Raw genomic sequence first — 19,933 nt, forward strand, 5'->3', positions numbered from 1 at the left:
AAGTCAGCAGGGTAATGCAGAAACTATTAATTGCATTCCGAAGCAATTAGATTATAGGCCGACTGACATATACTGCATTTGTAATGTCATGAAGACTAACATTACAGCAAAGTACTCAACAGTTTCTATACCGTTTCGTATGGTGAGGGAGGGGCAGGACGTTTTAAACGAGGACACAATTTGTAACGCGTATGACCATCTCAGTCATTATTTGTTTTTGGCTCAAACAAGAATAAAGTGCCTTATGTTCTTTTTGATTAAACAAAAAAAAATATGACGACACACTCGAACTTAGAGCAATGTATCTGTTGATATCTGACGGTTTACGAGGGAAGAAATACGAAAAGTTTAGTTCTAGTTCTATGCTTGTGGGAAAACGTATTCTCCAAGCAGAGGTTTCGGTCGAGTAGGGTGGGAGTGTCCAGGACTTTTAACGGCTCGTTCTCTGAATGTAAAGAGACGTCAAAAATGCCGGACACACCTACCCTACTCGACCGAAACCTCTGTTTGAAGACTAGGAAAAACGGTGTTGTTAACCGACGAATGCATGTTTCACATTGAATTGAACAATTGAAAAAAAGCTTAGCAATAGCTTAGTACAGTTTTGATGTTGTTTTATGTGTTGTAAAAAGGTTGGTAAACGAGTGAGATGCATACATTTGGAACACCTGTTGCGTTAAGTCGGTCTCTGCGACAGCAAAGAGAATACCCAGGAATAGTGATACAGTCTGCTCCGTCCTTAACAGTGTGGACTAAATATGTGTCAATAACAATTTCTATTGACTGGAGTCTGTGGCCTAGGTTAGATAACTCGCCTAAGTTTGATCGTAGACCTCTGATGTTTACTTCCAGTATGCTCAAGCTCATACAGGACCAAGAACCAAATTGCTCAGAACATGTGACGTGTAAAGTGCATAAGCGAGTCAAAGATGGTTGGAAGTCCGTATCGGCCTCCAAGTACCGTTAGATTATCAACTATTGTTATATTGGGGCAAATACGTATCTATTAAACCTGGAAATACAGTTCACCACTGAAATGATTTAAGTCTAGCATTGTAACCAATGCAAAAAAAAAACGATCCCATCAATACTCATTTCATTCCCTGGCAAAGAGACGATTATTCTTTTGCTTTTTAACAGACATGAACGACATGAACGACTCAAGTTCTTTATAACTTAAATTTGATACTGCCACGTACAGAAAATAGATAAATGCAAGTGAGGTTATATTGAACAACTGTTGATTTATTTTGAAATGATTGATTGATTGATTGATCTCAAATGATACTAAGTTCGTAATACAAAGGCCGTATTAATCGTAATACTATCGTGCTCGCGTGTCACCAATCCTGTCGCTGTTGCGATCACACCGCAGTATTGTTATGTTGTCTGCATCGCAGTATTCTAACCCTCCTGCAGCTTTGTTGCCCCAGACGGTCAGCCTAGTAGTCTGGCTTTGGTGTTGTGCAAATGTGGTCTTCTAGCAGTGAGAGGACTACAGCCTGTAAAAATAACACAATCACAAATGTAACCTTGGCATATTTCGCAGCTCTTGTAACATTGCCTAAATAACAATGTCAAGAAAGCCTGATATTTGAGTCGACGCAGAATTAGGTCGTGGCAAAGGTCTTCAATTCATTATTCCAAGGACATCTGTTTTCGGCTGTTGTAAGAGGCAATGATGTGACCTCTTCACCATAAGAGGATAAATTATTGGCCGTTAACTACCGGGAAACAACAGCTGGGCCAACAGCTGAGCCGGAAGGAAGCAGGCGACAGTACGAGTATATAGGGCCTGCGCTTTATCTGTTTACTGGAAACATAAATTCTATTCGCCTTTAATTTAACCACTTTTGATATTTTTACCTTTGGTCCAATAAAAGTCAGCAGGGTAATGCAGAAACTATTAATTGCATTCCGAAGCAATTAGATTATAGGCCGACTGACATATACATATACTGCATTTGTAATGTCATGAAGACTAACATTGCAGCAAAGTACTCAACAGTTTCTATACCGTTTCGTATGGTGAGGGAGGGGCAGGACGATTTAAACGAGGACACAATTTGTAACGCGTATGACCATCTCAGTCATCATTTGTTTTTGGCTCAAACAAGAATAAAGTGCCTTATGTTCTTTTTAATGAAACAAAAAAAATGAGGACGACACACTCGAACTTAGAGCAATGTATCTGTTGATATCTGACGGTTTACGAGGGAAGAAATACGAAAAGTTTAGTTCTAGTTCTATGCTTGTGGGAAAACGTATACTCCAAGCAGAGGTTTCCGTCGAGTAGGGTGGGAGTTTCCAGGATTTTAACGGCTCTCTCTCTCTGAAGGAAGAGAGACGTTAAAAATGTCGGACACATATACCCTACTCGACCGAAACCTCTGTTTGAAGACTAGGAAAACGGAGTTGTCAACTGACGAATGCATGCTTCACATGGAATTGAAGAATTAAAAGAAAGCTTGATAATAGCGATGTAAAGTTTTGATGTGTTTTATGTGTTTTAAAAAAGGTTGGTAAACGAGTGAGATGCATACATTTGGAACACCTGTTGCGTTAAGTCGGTCTCTGCGACAGCAAAGAGAATACCCAGGAATAGTGATACAGTCTGCTCCGTCCTTAACAGTGTGGTCTAGATATGTGTCAATAACACTTTCTTTTGGCTGGAGTCTGTGGCCTAGGTTAGATAACTCGCCTAAGTTTGATCGTAGACCTCTGATGTTTACTTCCAGTATGCTCAAGCTCATACAGGACCAAGAACCAAATTGCTCAGAACATGTGACGCGTGAAGTGCATAAGCGAGTCAAAGATGGTTGGAAGTCCGTATCGGCCTCCAAGTACCGTTAGATGATCAACTATTGTTATATTGGGGCAAATACGTATCTATTAAACCTGGAAATACAGTTCACCACTGAAATGATTGTAAGTCTAGCATTGTAACCAATGCAAAAAAAAAAACGATCCCATCAATACTCATTTCATTCCCTGGCAAAGAGACGATTATTCTTTTGCTTTTTAACAGACATGAACGACATGAACGACTCAAGTTCTTTATAACTTAGATTTGATACTGCCACGTACAGAAAATAGATAAATGCAAGTGAGGTTATATTCAACAACTGTTGATTTATTTTGAAATGATTGATTGATTGATCTCAAATGATACTAATTTCGTAATGCAAAGGCCGTATTAATCGTAATACTGTCGTGCTCGCGTGTCACCAATCCTGTCGCTGTTGCTATCACACCGCAGGATTGTTATGTTGTCTGCATCGCAGTATTCTAACCCTCCTGCAGCTCTGTTGCCCCAGACGGTCAGCCTAGTAGTCTGGCTTTGGTGTTGTGCAGATGTGGTCTTCTAGCAGTGAGAGGACTGCAGCCTGTAAAAACAACACAATCACAAATGTAACCTTGGCATATTTCGCAGCTCTTGTAACATTGCCTAAATAACAATGTCAAGAAAGCCTGATATTTGAGTCGACGCAGAATTAGGTCGTGGCAAAGGTCTGCAATTCATTATTCCAAGGACATCTGTTTTCGGCTGTTGTAAGAGGCAATGATGTGAACTCTTCACCATAAGAGGATAAATCATTGGCCGTTAATACCGGGAAACAACAGCTGGGCCAACAGCTGAGCCGGAAGGAAGCAGACGACAGTACGAGTATATAGGGCCTGCACTTTATCTGTATACTGGAAACATAAATTCTATACGCCTTTAATTTAACCATTTTTGATATTTTTACCTTTGGTCCAATAAAAGTCAGCAGGGTAATGCAGAAACTATTAATTGCATTCCGAAGCAATTAGATTATAGGCCGACTGACATAAACATATACTGCATTTGTAATGTCATGAAGACTAACATTACAGCAAAGTACTCAACAGTTTCTATACCGTTTCGTATGGTGAGGGAGGGGCAGGACGATTTAAACAAGGACACAATTTGTAACGCGTATGACCATCTCAGTCATTATTTGTTTTTGGCTCAAACAAGAATAAAGTGCCTTATGTTCTTTTTAATGAAACAAAAAAAAAGATGACGACACACTCGAACTTAGAGCAATGTATCTGTTGATATCTGACGGTTTACGAGGGAAGAAATACGAAAAGTTTAGTTCTAGTTCTATGCTTGTGGGAAAACGTATTCTCCAAGCAGAGGTTTCGGTCGAGTAGGGTGGGAGTGTCCAGGATTTTAACGGCTCTCTCTCTCTGAAGGAAGAGAGACGTTAAAAATGCCGGACACACCTACCCTACTCGACCGAAACCTCTGTTTGAAGACTAGGAAAACGGAGTTGTCAACTGACGAATGCATGCTTCACATTGAATTGAAGAATTTAAAGAAAGCTTAATAATAGCGATGTACAGTTTTGATGTGTTTTATGTGTTTTAAAAAAGGTTGGTAAACGAGTGAGATGCATACATTTGGAACATCTGTTGCGTTAAGTCGGTCTCTGCGACAGCAAAGAGAATACCCAGGAATAGTGATACAGTCTGCTCCGTCCTTAACAGTGTGGTCTAGATATGTGTCAATAACAATTTCTATTGGCTGGAGTCTGTGGCCTAGGTTAGATAACTCGCCTAAGTTTGATCGTAGACCTCTGATGTTTACTTCCAGTATGCTCAAGCTCATACAGGACCAAGAACCAAATTGCTCAGAACATGTGACGCGTGAAGTGCATAAGCGAGTCAAAGATCGTTGGAAGTCCGTATCGGCCTCCAAGTACCGTTAGATGATCAACTATTGTTATATTGGGGCGAATACGTATCTATTAAACCTGAAAATACAGTTCACTACTGAAATGATTTAAGTCTAGCATTGTAACCAATGCAAAAAAAAACGATCCCATCCATACTCATTTCATTCCCTGGCAAAGAGACGATTATTCTTTTGCTTTTTAACAGACATGAACGACATGAACGACTCAAGTTCTTTATAACTTAAATTTGATACTGCCACGTACAGAAAATAGATAAATGCAAGTGAGGTTATATTGAACAACTGTTGATTTATTTTGAAATGTTTGATTGATTGATTGATCTCAAATGATACTAAGTTCGTAATGCAAAGGCCGTATTAATCGTAATACTATCGTGCTCGCGTGTCACCAATCCTGTCGCTGTTGCTATCACACCGCAGTATTGTTATGTTGTCTGCATCGCAGTATTATAACCCTCCTGCAGCTTTGTTGCCCCAGACGGTCAGCCTAGTTGTCTGGCTTTGGTGTTGTGCAAATGTGGTCTTCTAGCAGTGAGAGGACTACAGCCTGTAAAAATAACACAATCACAAATGTAACCTTGGCATATTTTACAGCTCTTGTAACATTGCCTAAATAACAATGTCAAGAAAGCCTGATATTTGAGTCGACGCAGAATTAGGTCGTGGCAAAGGTCTGCATTCATTATTCCAAGGACATCTGTTTTCGGCTGTTGTAAGAGGCAATGATGTGAACTCTTCACCATAAGAGGATAAATTATTGGCCGTTAACTACCGGGAAACAACAGCTGGGCCAACAGCTGAGCCGGAAGGAAGCAGACGACAGTACGAGTATATAGGGCCTGCACTTTATCTGTATACTGGAAACATAAATTCTATACGCCTTTAATTTAACCACTTTTGATATTTTTACCTTTGGTCCAATAAAAGTCAGCAAGGTAATGCAGAAACTATTAATTGCATTCCGAAGCAATTAGATTATAGGCCGACTGACATGTACTGCATTTGTAATGTCATGAAACCTAACATTACAGCAAGCTACTCATCAGGTTCTAAACCGTTTCGTATGGTGAGGGAGGGGCAGGACGATTTAAACGAGGACACAATTTGTAACGCGTATGACCATCTCAGTCATTATTTGTTTTTGGCTCAAACACTTCGAATAAAGTATTGTATGTTTTTTTAATGAAACAAAAAAAGATGACGACACACTCGAACTTAGAGCAATGTATCTGTTGATATCTGACGGTTGACGAGGGAAGAAAGACGAACAAGATTGGCAACATAAAAATATGTTGCCATGGCGACGGTGGTCTCTGTTAACGTTTTCGTTTTTAGCCCACATGCAAATAAGGACCTCGCATAAGTCATATCAGTCGATCACCTTCTCTAACAAAATAACACAAGTTGTCCAATGTATGAAAATCTTGTTTTCACAAAAAAAGATATCGTCCCATTTCCTCATAAATTATGTAAATGAGGCCCTCTATGCAAGATATGTGTCTAATAGTGGCCACATTCACTTCCAAATGGTGCAAAAATGAAATCCCCATCATTTACCACTATGGATTTATAGTATTTTGTCATTAATTATGCAAATTAGGTATCAATTTGCATAATTGATATCTATCGATATTTATATCTTTCTCAGTTACATATGTCATGTGTTTGAGAGTCCTATAATAGAATACAGCTGATTTGTCAACTGTCCTCATTAATTATGCAAATCAGATATTGATTTTCATAATTGGCATATGATTATGTAAATCATCACTTAAGCTATCTACAAACCAAAAATTATGATGATCCGTCATCCCCTTCTTGGGTTATTTCCTTTTCAAAGTTTGAGTCAAAATCAGCTCCTGCAGTTCTTAAAAAAACCGCTAGGAGGTCCAAATCTACAGGACATATTTTCCTAACAAAGAGCTATCCACCACTTAAAAATCATGACTATAGCATGTTCAGAAGACGAGATTTGAAAAGTGAAAGTTCCCCTGCAGTATCATAGAAAGTTGCTAGGGGGCCCAAAATCCAATCATTACAAGGTCTCCCACAGACCTACCCACCTACAAAATATGAAGATAATACATCCAGCCATTCTTGAGTTATCGTCCCATGGACTTTCACATTCCTGTACAATTCCTAGAATTCTTGCAATCTGCACACAATATAGTAAAAATTTGGCTCGCCCCTGAGGCGTCGCCAAAAATACAGTTCTAGTTCTATGCTTGTGGGAAAAACGTATTCTCCAAGCAGAGGTTTCGGTCGAGTAGGGTGGGAGTGTCCAGGATTTTTAACGGCTCGTTCTCTGAATGAAGAGAGACGTCAAAAATGCCGCACACACCTACCCTACTCGACCGAAACCTCTGTTTGAAGACTTGGAAAAACGGTGTTGTTAACCGACGAATGCATGTTTCACATTGAATTGAACAATTGAAAAAAAGCTTAGCAATAGCTAAGTACAGTTTTGATGTTGTTTTATGTGTTGTAAAAAGGGTTGGTAAACGAGTGAGATGCATACATTTGGAACACCTGTTGCGTTAAGTCGGTCTCTGCGACAGCAATGAGAATACCCAGGAATAGTGATACAGTCTGCTCCGTCCTTAACAGTGTGGTCTAAATATGTGTCAATAACAATTTCTATTGGCTGGAGTCTGTGGCCTAGGTTAGATAACTCGCCTAAGTTTGATCGTAGACCTCTGATTTTTACTTCCAGTATGCTCAAGTCCGATTTACGTAGTCGGTGTCCTTGCGTAGGTCGTTTCCGTCTTGATCCGTCCTTTTGAGGATTGGTATTAGTCGTAGTAGCGGGAACAAATACTGGGGTGGGTCTGGGGATGCTGGCCTGGGAACGCTGACCCCTAATTTCACCCCAGGAACACATCTTGGCGATGTGGCAGAGGTGTGCGCTATGCATGACCTGAACTAACAGCATCCGGAGACTCATAACAGTACGGGTAGTCAGGAGTCGTTGATGCCACTTGGTCAAGGATTGGGCGATCAGTGCGAAGCCGGTACACCTCTGCTACCCAGGGACAACAGAAAGAAGAGACTTGGCACTTTCTCGAGGATTAACTTTCCTGTTGGATTAGAATTCACAACAAGGTCAAAATGCGAGGAGAATTTGTTTCAAACTGACCCTTTTTCCAACCATACTATCGAATGGAAAAAAGATAAATCACCTGTCCGAAATATATGTGGTTAAAACTATCAACATGGCGTTGCGGCTGGTTTGCGTAATTATCTAATATTGATGTCCAAACACAATCACAAAATGATCATGAGACTAGAAACATAGAGCAATATAATTATCAGCGCTAGCTAGAGATACATCACGACTGTTACGAGGAAAAGCCTATGCTAAGGTAATGATTGTAGATGATAAGTGTGTTCGATTGTCCAACTGGAACTGCTTTTACTTGTGCAAAGGCTAAGTTGCTGACATTATTCCAAAAACTATGATTATGTCCCAACTTTTTGATGATTATACTTCACAGAAAACTGCAATATCCTGCCTCACGCTCATAGCTAGATTATAAGATGTTACACTGGTTTCTCGTTTGATATTGACACGTAGCTATTTTTTGTATCAAGTTCAATTGTTTTCACATGACACGTGTCGTCACATGACACATGCCCTTATATGGCAAGCAAGATTTCCTATCTTTTTGTAGGCTTCGAACATCTGCTGCTATATTATATATATAAATATATATATATATATATATATATATATATATATATATATATATATATATATATATATATATATATATATATAGCTCCTCCCTTTCGGCGCGTAAATAGTTATCATAGCTTATAGTTTTGTCAAAGCCAAGCTCACAGTAAGTCATGGCGCTGCTCCGATTCGCCCTTGCGGGGAAAAGACTTGTCCATAATATTATGGCAGAAAACGTCTACCAAGTGGTCCGGGTTCTTGGCGAGAAGGGTTTGGAGAGGCAGATGAAGTAAGAAAACTCCTGTCTTTAGTATGGGCTAGTTAACACTTGTGCGTATATTCGGTTTGTAAGTCAGTTTGAGCTTCGTATTACTATTTAGATTTTGGGGGCTTAGGTAAAATTTAGGAAAAACTTTTTTGAGGCCTAGTTATTTAGCACACACACAAACGATATGTGTTTTTTGCAGCAAATTTTATCTGAGACAAAAAAATGTCAATATGCAATTCATACAAACTTAAAAATACGCACAAGTGTGAATTGGCCCTATGATTCATCTAAAAAATGCCAAAAATATGCCTTTGTGGCACTTGCATAGACCTGATTATAGTAATGCAGCAGTACTGCATGTAAAGAGAGCGATACACAAGTACAGGTCTCTGTGAGTCCTACAATTTATGTTCAAATTGCATACTGGAATAATTTCAAATGCACAAGCAACTAGTTTGGAGAATGGAAACGGAGATGTAACAAAACACTTAACTTTTTATTCCAAGGTAACTTCTATCTCACAAAATTCAGAGCAAATTTGTCCTTTTTGTGGTACAACCATAGTTAAATGTATATTTTGGACCCGAAAATTATCATTTCTTTTTTCTTTTACGATCGAACCTGCTTGAAAAATAAATTTCCTGGGGTTACGGTGTAAATGCCGAGAAAGCTTAGTAATTGCTGTCTCTGAAAAATACAAAATAGAAGATAGAAAAGTCATGTGATAACTTTTTCGCAATCTCCGATGACGTAAATTTGGTGAAAATTAATTAAAACGCTGCTTTTTGGGTGACGACCACGCACTTCCGGCAGATTATTGCGCGGTAATCTGCCGTAAGTGCGCGGTCATCACCCTGATTTCTGTCGCCTATTGCTTTGTGATCGTTTTAGCTATGCATAGATTTTGTGTATCTCCTGATAAGCCCGTGAGTTGTAAAACTTTTGGGCGTGGTGAAGTTGTTTCGCCATCGAAGCCTTTTTTTGTTTTAGTCCGCGGCAACGGTGATGCGTTTTTTTCGCCTGATGACCCAAATAGTATGCAGCGCTTTTAATGCGGACTATATCGGAAAGCAGCAAAAAAGCGCTTTTCGCCGATATGATTACATTTTCTGTCCTACTTCATTTGGCAGAATTGTAGCCCCTCGGCCTACATACGAAATCGTAAAAGAAACTCCGGTCCGAGACACTTAACTTTTGAAGGAAAAATATCGGTTAACTCATCTGTGGTTTGTTGGCGTGCCATTTTTTGTTTCGTGTGTAGATTTACTTCAGTGTAAGTGTATACATGTGACGGATCACTAACGTCAAGTCTTGAGCGGTATAATTCTTTTAGGTTTGCACGTTGTCTCAAAACAAGCTATACTCACCTCGCCGTCTGTTGACCCATCTTTTTAGTGTTTCTCGATATTATTTACAGCTAACGTATTCGAAAGAGAGTAACCACGGCTAGCTAAGTATGCTGTCTTTTGTTATTTTCTTAGACCGGTAACATAATTGTGTGACCGCTTGCTGCTAGCCTGGTACTGTGAATTTTCTGATCAGTCCAACAACCGGTCCACTGATTTTTTCCGTACCGGTTTGAGATCGGCTCAGCAAGAAATACCAGTTTTGTACCGGTACACAGTACCTATTTGCTACACATGTTTATGTATGTTACATGTCAACAAAAAGAAAAGTACTAGGTATGCTGACATTGTAAACAACTAAACAGTCAAAGTAAGTGAGAAAGAAGAAGCTTATGTGGTCTTTATCTGATACAAGCAGCGAGGCAAAACAGATCATGAAGGTTTGGGGAAAGCTGTCAATGACCGCTTGTAACCCCTTCGGTGGAACACAGCTGTCCCACAGGCGAATGGCTCGTGAAGTATGCAAAATATTTCCTCATCTTTTTTTGGAAAAATATGACAATTTAGGGTCGACTTAATGTGACAACGTATTTATCATAAGTGGTTCAATGCATTGTGTATTGTCTTTTTCAAAGACAATCATAGCTTCCAATACTGTATAGTTTAACAGCAGAAGTAAAGATAAAGTCATTTGCAATAGATATTTAATTGGTCTGGCATCACTTACGTAAACACAGCGACCACAATTAGCCCCCCCCCCCCACACACACACACAGTGCCAGAGTCTTCAACAAAATGAAGTTGTGCACGAAACAAACCGGGGCCATAACATGCCAAAAATAAATGGCCAGCGACAAACCTGCTATGCGTGCACAGTGTGAATTGGAGTATTTCAGGGCACAGGAACATCTCTTTGCCATGGGTCAATGTAGTTGATAGTAATTTGAATATTTGATTTAAGAAAATGTTCACAGCTTCAAATATCATTTAGATCTAGTAATACATTTCTAAATGTTTAAGAAGTGCATATTTGCAAAGCAATGTGCGATCAGCTTTTCAGAATAAAAGTGGTGAATGTGGAAACCCTAAGTTTCGAAATATGAAATATACATATGTTTATTCAAGGAGATTAGAGGTGGAATTAAGCTTTGTGGTTCTATTCGGCGCCGAAATGAAGAAATACTGTAGATTGTGGGGGCCATGCAATTTTGAAGTTACGGCACTTATCTTAAGTGCTTTTAAAAAAGATGGTCTTAACTTAAAAATTGTACTTTATTTTAAAATGTACAATAAGTTCATTATAGAAGCTATCAAAGTAATTATGTACACAACACGCAATAAAACATACAATTTGAAAAAGCACCATTGAATTATCAGCAATTATAATGGCAATTAAGTGAAATAGAAGTTCATAACAGCTATGCCTGTGGCAAGATTCTATTTAAAATTACTACGAAATGTCAAACAAGTATTCAAACTAATTAACAGCTAGCACATCTCTATTATACTGATCTCCACATTTACAACATTTCTTCCTTATTTTCATGGATGATTTTGCTAAAATTCATGAAAACTCCCGTATTTTTTTGCCGAGCTTTGTCTGTGAAAGCTTCTGAATGAAGTCGATTCTGAATGAAGTCGATTCTGAACAATGGAGCATTTGCTACTGTAACAAAGGGTCACTTTTTTTGATGGAGTATCCCTATATACTGTCTTTGATCCTCATTTTATGCAAACAACATCAAGAGCCTCTGTTAACATCGGGAATAGTAGTTTAGTGGCGAGTGTATTTTCCATTATAATGAACAGAAAAATTCGGCGGCTGGGTTTGGAATCTATGAAGTCCTGTTCATAAGAAAAGGCCTTGTATATATCAAATGGATATTTAAAAAGAAAAAAATCCACTTGCGGTCTTGATCCAGGATCTTCCTAATCTCATGCATTAGGCGGAGTCCTACGACGTAACCGGTTGAGCTAACTGCAGCTGACAATATGTGATGATACATTATGATATAACCTCACTACATGGTATTATTTATGTCGATTTTTGGTCGTCACAGGTCGAATGTAGGAAGTGTACACGATAAAAGGTCATCCTTCGGAGTGTGGAAGTGCTTCAGTCTACGCAGAAGGAACTAGAGTTCCTCGACCTCATACCTTCACCAAATGATTTTAACCTTTATGACTGACGTCTTTAGGAGTGTTTCTCATCAATCATAAATCATACCAGTTGATCGTCTTCAGCCAAAAAACATAAGTTGTCCAAAGTATGAGCTTATCAAAGAAGGTTATGTTAAAATTGCCATCAATTATGCCAATGTACACCGACCAACAACTTCCTTAATTATCTTTCAAAAACCAACCTCAGACACAATAATAATGACCACGTTTTATTCTTTCCCCAGACATCAACCCAACAACAGACTTCTACGACACAATAGCTGACATGGACATTTCATCATTCGACCTCGATTTCGACTTCAACCTGTTTGACACCTAGAAACATACAATAGACCTCGCACTCTTCTCAATAATCTTTAGTTCTAAATAATTTCTTCACAGATTAACAGATCCGTAAATTCAAACATTACAACTTGGTGTTCAATACTTAAGACAAGTACAGACTAGCGCAGCTTTTTCATTCGACAAATCTGGTGCAAGGAGCAGTATGGTATGTCTTCCCCTTTTCAGCTCTTACTCAGTAAAAAAAATGTACGACAGTCATGCAAAATTAGGTAAAACAAATACATGTGCAGAAGGATATGACTACGACTACGTAAGACAGCATATGGGTGTGTACATGAAAATGACGTATGACAACTGTGGTTCAGAAGTGCTGTGATGTATGCCTGTTTATACGTTGATGAAGGTTAAACACCCAGATAATAAGATACGCCAAAAATAATTACTCCACCAACTGGATAAAATTTTGAAACAGTCAGACGTTTCAGTCAGTATCCATTGTCTTTCGTCAGTGACTAACGATAGGACTAAGAACACCAGGTTTTATACCAAAACTAAGACAATTTAGGATATCTTGAAGTAGTCTTCAAAAAGAAGATCATTCAGAAAGTCTTCATAAATTCTGTAGTCAATTTAAGTTCTACTGTGCCTGTAACGATCGTATTCAGATATCCTGCTGTAGAATTTCCTGGCCATAATATTTGTTGCCATTATTGTTCTTAATATCATAATGACTTTTATTATGATGTTAGTGTTACCATTGATATTCTTATGTAAATTCCACCAAGTTCCACTTTGATACATTCACCTATTCTCCCTTTACCCTTTTCCATCATATCATATAATAAAGCTGAAATAAATAGAAATGACTGTGTATCTCTGTTATAATGTATCTGACCCTTACCTCTTTGAATTGTTAAAAATTTTGGGAGAGACTTCATATTCAAGGTGGTGCATAACCTGGCCTACCGCCAGAACCGCTCGCCCCATATTGTTGTTACCTGAGGTCGCCCAGACATCCCCAGTGCCAAAGTACTGTAGAAAATGTGTCACTGTAAAAGGCTGGAAGTGGGACGGCATTTTGTCCAGTGTAGGTCGGAGACGATTTTCTATTGTGTATGTAGAAGATTTGTTGTACTTCCGTAATAAACAACTTCTATATTATGTTAAATTTTACAAAAATTATTGGATTAAACATGTCATAGGTTTCATATGCTGTGTTCCTCACAAAATTGCTTTTCCATAACATGCCGAAAGGTTAAACCATGAAAAGCTTTCCTTTTAACATAAACTCTGAATAAAACACGATTTTAACAGTTGTACGACACAGACAAGACTCTCTGTGAGAGACCATATTTAACACATATATGTATACGCCCCCATTTTAGCAGTTATGTGGGAAAAAAAATCTCTATGTCTAAGACCCTACTTTAACACTCCTCTCAGCAAAAAAAACCTCTCCATGTGTCAAAGATAAAACCTGTCCATGTCTGCGACCCGATTTTAACACTTACGTGAGATAAAAAACCTCTCCATGTGTAAACAGAAAATCTCCCTACGTCTTAGACCCGATCTTCACACTTGTGTGGGAGACAAAACCTTTCCATGTCTGAGAACCGCTTTCAACACTTGTGTCGAAAAGCCAGAAAAACTCTCTATGTGTGGGAGACAAAACTCCCAATACTTGTGAGACCCTTTTTACCACCATTGTGCGAGAGAATTTCTGTTCTATACATGTGTGTGCTTTTACAACACTTCCCCCCATACCCCTACCCGCGGCTATGCCATTACAGGGCAGCAAACCCTTACAGAACATTGATCAACTTCAGACTAGTACAGATCCCACGTCTATATTACTCTTCGAAATAGTCTATTCACTACCAATAACACCCGTATCCAACGATCAGAACACAACTGTGATCAAACGTCTTCAAAAATACTTCAAAACCCCTGAAAACAGCACAACCCCCACCCCTTATGCCTTATGCTTAGGTCACAATTGGAAAAAGGGGCCCTGCCGGGTTGTTCCCGGGCCGTTTTTGGCACTTTCGGGCGTGACCCCTACGTGTCCCCTTCGGGCACCCTGCAGCTACCGGGCTATTTTTGGGCCCGGCGGGGACCCGACACAAATTTAGTTCTGACTTAAATTCTACCCGGGCCCCGCGGACAAAATAACGCCGTGACCTCAACGTGACAACACCGCGAGGTACCCCTCCGGTTGCCGGCAGTCCGCCGGGACAAATTTGTTACGTCACAGACCACATGTCCAGAATAAATGTGTACTTCGAAAGACCAGGTCAAAGGTGTCACGTCACAGGTCAGGTGTAGACAAAGGCGTGAACTTTGTAGTACGTGTGTTGTGAGTTCACGTGAATTGTTCATCATGCCAAAAGGCCCTAAGAAGACGGGGGAGAAAGGCAAGGGGAAACAACCGTTGCCCATATCGACAAGGACCAGGCAGACGGAGCGTGAAGACGCCATACAATCTGCTGAAAGTGACAAGAGCGACGCAGAGGGAGGGAGGACGACACGACCAGAACAGACAACACCGAAGTCTACCATAACGGAAGAACAAGATGAACAGATCGCGTCTTTCGTAGAAAGCCACCCGGCTTTTTACGATCTCACCACACCAGACTACAAAAACAAGGCCAAGAAGGAGGGTTGGTTAAAGGACGTGGCTTCTTCCATTGGACTGACGCGTAAGTTTATGACTAAATAAACTGAACTTCAAATGCAAATTCTGAATGTCCTGTCTTGAAGTATTTTCAGTGTTTTGAATATGAAGCAATGCATTTCAAAGACGCGGATTTTAGATGTAGCAGTACTTTTAAAACCCAATACCATTGAGTAAATAATAAGTGCAATAGTTGCGTAAGATATGTACGATACGCATGATGACGATGTAATAATAAGCCTACAAGTAGTGCTACCATGTCTGTGGAATAATAAACCATTTATGATTGATTCATTGATTGATTGATTGATTGATTGATTGATTGAAAGACTTTCCTTGTGCGTATTAACAGCTAAACAGATCATGACTCGGTTCCAAACAATGCGGACAGAGTACTTCAAGCTGAAGCGTAAGGTGGCTGGGAAGTCGGGTCAGGGTCAGACAAAACTGACGCCTCTCCAAGACTTTAAGCTACGCCGTTACAAGTTCCTGGACGCACACTACCGTGGCAAGGCGTCCTCAAGGGAACTTGGATCGGTATGAATCTGGAATGACTCAAGTATCATTTGTCGATTTCTTCTCCATTCCATTTACACTTTGAAGTGGATGATATCCTTAAAATGCTGTTGCCATTCCCTCTGCTTTAGGTTCCGCAGCCACAGTCCAGTTCCGACGAAGCTGACGATGAAGCCACTCCTGGAACCAGTGCAGTGACCGGCAGTTCGGACCACAGGGGCCATGACTACAGTGGGTCACCACCTAAGAAAAAGAAGAAGGGGATGACCCAGGTCCTGGTGGACCTTCTGACTGACTCACAGAAAGAACTCCGTCACTCCCAAGCCACTCTAGCAGAGGTGAAGCACTGTGTTTGCTTATTTTCATTACTCCATCTTTTCTTGCCATTGGGAGATAGTAATTCTTAAAGAATGTACACCGACGGTCTCCACATATTCCTTGTTCTAGGCTGCAGGCACCAGTGCTGTTGGCGAATGTGAGCGGGTCGCCTGGGCGCAGTGGCTCTCTAGTATTCACAAGGAGATCCCCCGAGAGAAGTGGAGAGCCTATCAAAAGGAGACGTTCGCTGTGGCCATGCGATACACCGGGGAGGAGCAGCAGCCACCGACACCTGTCTTCCAGCCCGTCCATCAGCACCAGGTGTTTCCTCAACAACCTGTGCAGTACATGGCTGTACCGTACGGCTACGGTGCTCCGGGACAGCAGCATTTGAGGCCGGTACGTAAAGCACCACATTGACTAATCTGAATGATGATATATCATGGTTATCGCAACGAATACTTCATAATTTCTGTCGCTTCTTTTCTGTCTGCTACAGCCACTTGTATCGGCTAACCCGCCCACCACCACCATGTCAACACTGAGGGCAGAGACGACCACCTTACAGAATGCCGGCCCAGAGGGGAGCGAGAAGGAAGTGTCTGCTGAAGAGTAGTGGAACAAATGCCAGATAGCGATTAATGTTATAGTTACTGTTTGCGAAATTTTACACACTGTATATTGCTCCGTGGTGACTTCGAGTGTGAGCTTAAACCTGTTTCAAAAATTTCCTTTGTAACGTTTGCGTCCGATTTTGTTCTTTACTTTCCTTCACTTTCGGTTTTGTTTGTACTAGTAACCTCAAAAAGGCTTTTGCGCTCTTGAGTTCAGTCGTCAAATTGCGGTACATGAACATACATGTTTATACAATGTACTTGTCGACTTGGCTATGTTTCGTTCAGCGAAAAGAGCATACAGTGCAGCAGACATGTATGTGTTGGTAGAAGAAGCAATACTATTCAGTATCCCATTCCTTTGAGAGTATCAGAGTTGATGTGGCAACATATGGTAGACAGTATCCAAAATGCCATGAAGCTCGAGAACCGGTGGGGGCAAAAGCGCTCAGAGAAAGTCCAATAAAGACATTTCCTGTATATTGTTTGTTTGCTCAATTTATTTCCATCATATCAAAGTTGATGACAAAGTGGAGGAAAATAAACAACAGCAGAAGAAGAAACAGAAGCTTAATCATCCTCATGTGATTATTGATAAATGAAATGGACAATACCAAAAAAGATGACTACAGTATACATCATATCTTAATACACATCACATTAAGCAAACAAGCATATCTTCCTTCATATCATAGTGTAGCATACGTACAGCATTTACTGTTCAAAATTAACAGCACGGAGCTGCCACGGCACACTTCCTGCATCACAGTTGAAGTACTCTCGGAAGTAGGCCCTTAGCCTCTTTCCGTCTGCTGTGGCGCGTGGTCCCCGACCCTCGTCTTCCACCTCCTGCATCACTGCATCAGTCCTCCAGGCACCAGGCACCAGCTGATAATGATCGTCTTCAGCGTCCATGCCTATGTTCTGCAGGGTAGGATTCCGTATCCTGAATATGTTGTGCAGTGTGAGGCAGGCCTCGATTATGTCTGTCGCAGTCTCCGTTCCTACAGCCAGGGTGGTGAGGAGACATCTGTAGCGCAAGGCTAGCACTCCAAATGCATTCTCCACCACTCGCCTCGCCCGGGAGAGACGGTAGTTGAACACGCGCTCCTCAACTTCCAGATATCGCTTGGAGTATGGTTTCAAGAGGAAGGTGCGCAGGGGGAAGGCGTCGTCCCCAATCAGGAAGTACCCCGTGTCTTCGTCGTCGTTGGGTATAGGCTCGGGGTCAGGAAAACCGATGATACCTTCTGACAATGACAGCTGCAGATTTGAGCGATTAAAGATGCCACAATCAGAATCGGACCCAGGGGCGCCCACATCTGCCCACAGGATTTTGTAGTTAGAATCAACAACTGCCAGGATGACCAAGGAGAAGAAGCCCTTGTAGTTATAATACAGACTTCCCGACTTCCTGGGTTTCTTGATGGCAACATGTTTACCGTCGATGGCTCCGCAAACATGGGGAAAATTCCACCTTGTCTGAAAGTCCTGTGCCACCTGGCGCCACTGGTCGGGGGTAGAGGGGGTGTCGAATGCTTCTTGGCGGTACTCCGCTGTGATCGCCCGGCAGACTTCAGGAACAAATAATGAAATAGTATTGTGCGCCACCCTGAAGGCAAAGGCCAGGGAGCGATAGGAGTTCCCGGTCGCCAGGAAGCGGAGTGTGATGGCTAGCTTCAGACCTATCGGCAGTGGCTGCCTGGCACTGTAACAGAAAATCACACATATCAGCTGCAAATTGGCATTGACATGGTAAATTGTTGCTTGCTCTTTAATGAACTGAGAACTGACAGAGAGTCGAAGAATATGTCACCAAAAACTTACTTTGTACTCTTCTGAATAGAAGGGCCTACACGCTGGAGAAGCTCGTCAAACAGATCTGGTTCGATTCTCAGAAACGACTTGAAGTCAAGACGGTGACCACGCCTAAGCTCGCCCATCAGCCTCTCGTACTGGCCATATATCGGTCTTTCCAACAACCAGGGTCGAGTCCACCATCTTCTTCTGCGACGCAGCTGTTCAGCTTGCCTCTCTTCTTCAGCTGCTAATGCTGCGAGAACAAGGTTGTGACGGTGACGAGCTGTCGCCACCCTCAACCTCAGACGGGCAAGACCCAAGTTGTCTGCAGGCAGTCGCTGCATGTTCTGTTTAGATGATTCTTGTATGCACGACACGTGCAGTCCTCGCAGAGAAAGGACTAAGTGAATGTAGACGATCCGAGCAGCGCATGTTTATATACCCCCGAAATATGACGAGTGCCCACCAGGAGCCTGCCTGATGCCTGACCGTTGTTCGCGGGGCATTCGGCAGGGACCCTACAACTGCCCCACCGGGATGTGATAAGCACGCGGTACCCTGTCGGACCTGACAAGGGTCACTACAGGACATCGTCAGAGCAACTGACGGGTACCTGCCGGTGACCGACCAATAAAGGTGATAAAATATTTTTAAAATGCCACCGAGTTCCCGCCGGAGCCCCCCGGGACCCCTGCAGGGCAGCGTGAAGGAAACTTTTGATTGTGACCACGACACCCGGTGCCCCCCAGACGTCAGAGCCCGGCCGGGGCTACATCCCCGACGGGCACCGGCGCAATTGTGACCTAAGCATTACACAGGTTACCCAACACCGTGTGATCATACACCGCAGATCATAGGCCACGATAACCCATAACCTTCATTACCAATCCATACATGTGTGCCGTGACACATGACTTCCTCTCCTGCAGACAACAACCTGCACGACCAACATAAAACCCCACAATAGACCTTACCCCAACCAACACCTGTCGTCCCGACACATTGAAAATACACCGTTGCAACTACACTTATACAGAAATATCATTCCACCATACCCTCCATTTCAATCTTCCCACTACAAATGACTTTCCTACTTATCACATCCAAAACTCCAATACACCATATCTGCTAGAAATCCCCCATCACAAAACCTCACGTCAGATCCTTCCATTTGACATCTTACAAGTTCCAGACAACCCTACAGGTCGACTACCATCAGATCCCACCAGAAACCTTTGAACCACAAGACCGTGCCTCCCCAGGCACTTGTTACGCCTCTGTGTTCACTGACCCGGCCATTTCCTAACCGTCACCCAAGTCCTCAATCAAAAACCCTACACATATCACCTTCCCACACAAACCAAAGACTGTTCTTAAAACCTGCCTACAGGTCACGAAAAGTCCATTTGTTACCACAACCTACCGTCTCTTGACAAGGGCACGACCATGATAGTGCTTCTTCCTCAATTACAATACAAACTCGCCTACACCCTTGGTAACACACCATCCAAGCCGCCATCAAAATAAAGCTT

General features: G+C 41.6%; 2 protein-coding genes across 2 annotated transcripts in view; both read left to right on the forward strand.

Moving 5' to 3' along the window:
• The first annotated feature begins 8,565 nt into the window (after positions 1 to 8,565).
• The window catches only part of LOC136427378 (ornithine transcarbamylase, mitochondrial-like), a 63,973-nt gene continuing 52,605 nt past the window's right edge, over positions 8,566 to 19,933 (forward strand). The window contains exon 1 of the mRNA XM_066416207.1: positions 8,566 to 8,688. Coding sequence (XP_066272304.1) covers positions 8,573 to 8,688 — 116 coding nt within the window. The 5' untranslated portion in view covers positions 8,566 to 8,572. The remainder of the gene's footprint in view (positions 8,689 to 19,933) is intronic.
• Positions 14,824 to 17,043, forward strand: LOC136426407 (uncharacterized). The gene is made up of 5 exons (XM_066415072.1): positions 14,824 to 15,178; positions 15,506 to 15,690; positions 15,801 to 16,007; positions 16,117 to 16,386; positions 16,487 to 17,043. The coding sequence occupies exons 1-5, from the start codon at positions 14,860 to 14,862 to the stop codon at positions 16,601 to 16,603; spliced, it is 1,098 nt and encodes a 365-aa protein (XP_066271169.1). The 5' UTR covers positions 14,824 to 14,859; the 3' UTR covers positions 16,604 to 17,043.

The sequence above is a fragment of the Branchiostoma lanceolatum genome, chromosome 2, assembly GCF_035083965.1.
Source record: "Branchiostoma lanceolatum isolate klBraLanc5 chromosome 2, klBraLanc5.hap2, whole genome shotgun sequence".
Classification (NCBI taxonomy): domain Eukaryota; kingdom Metazoa; phylum Chordata; class Leptocardii; order Amphioxiformes; family Branchiostomatidae; genus Branchiostoma; species Branchiostoma lanceolatum.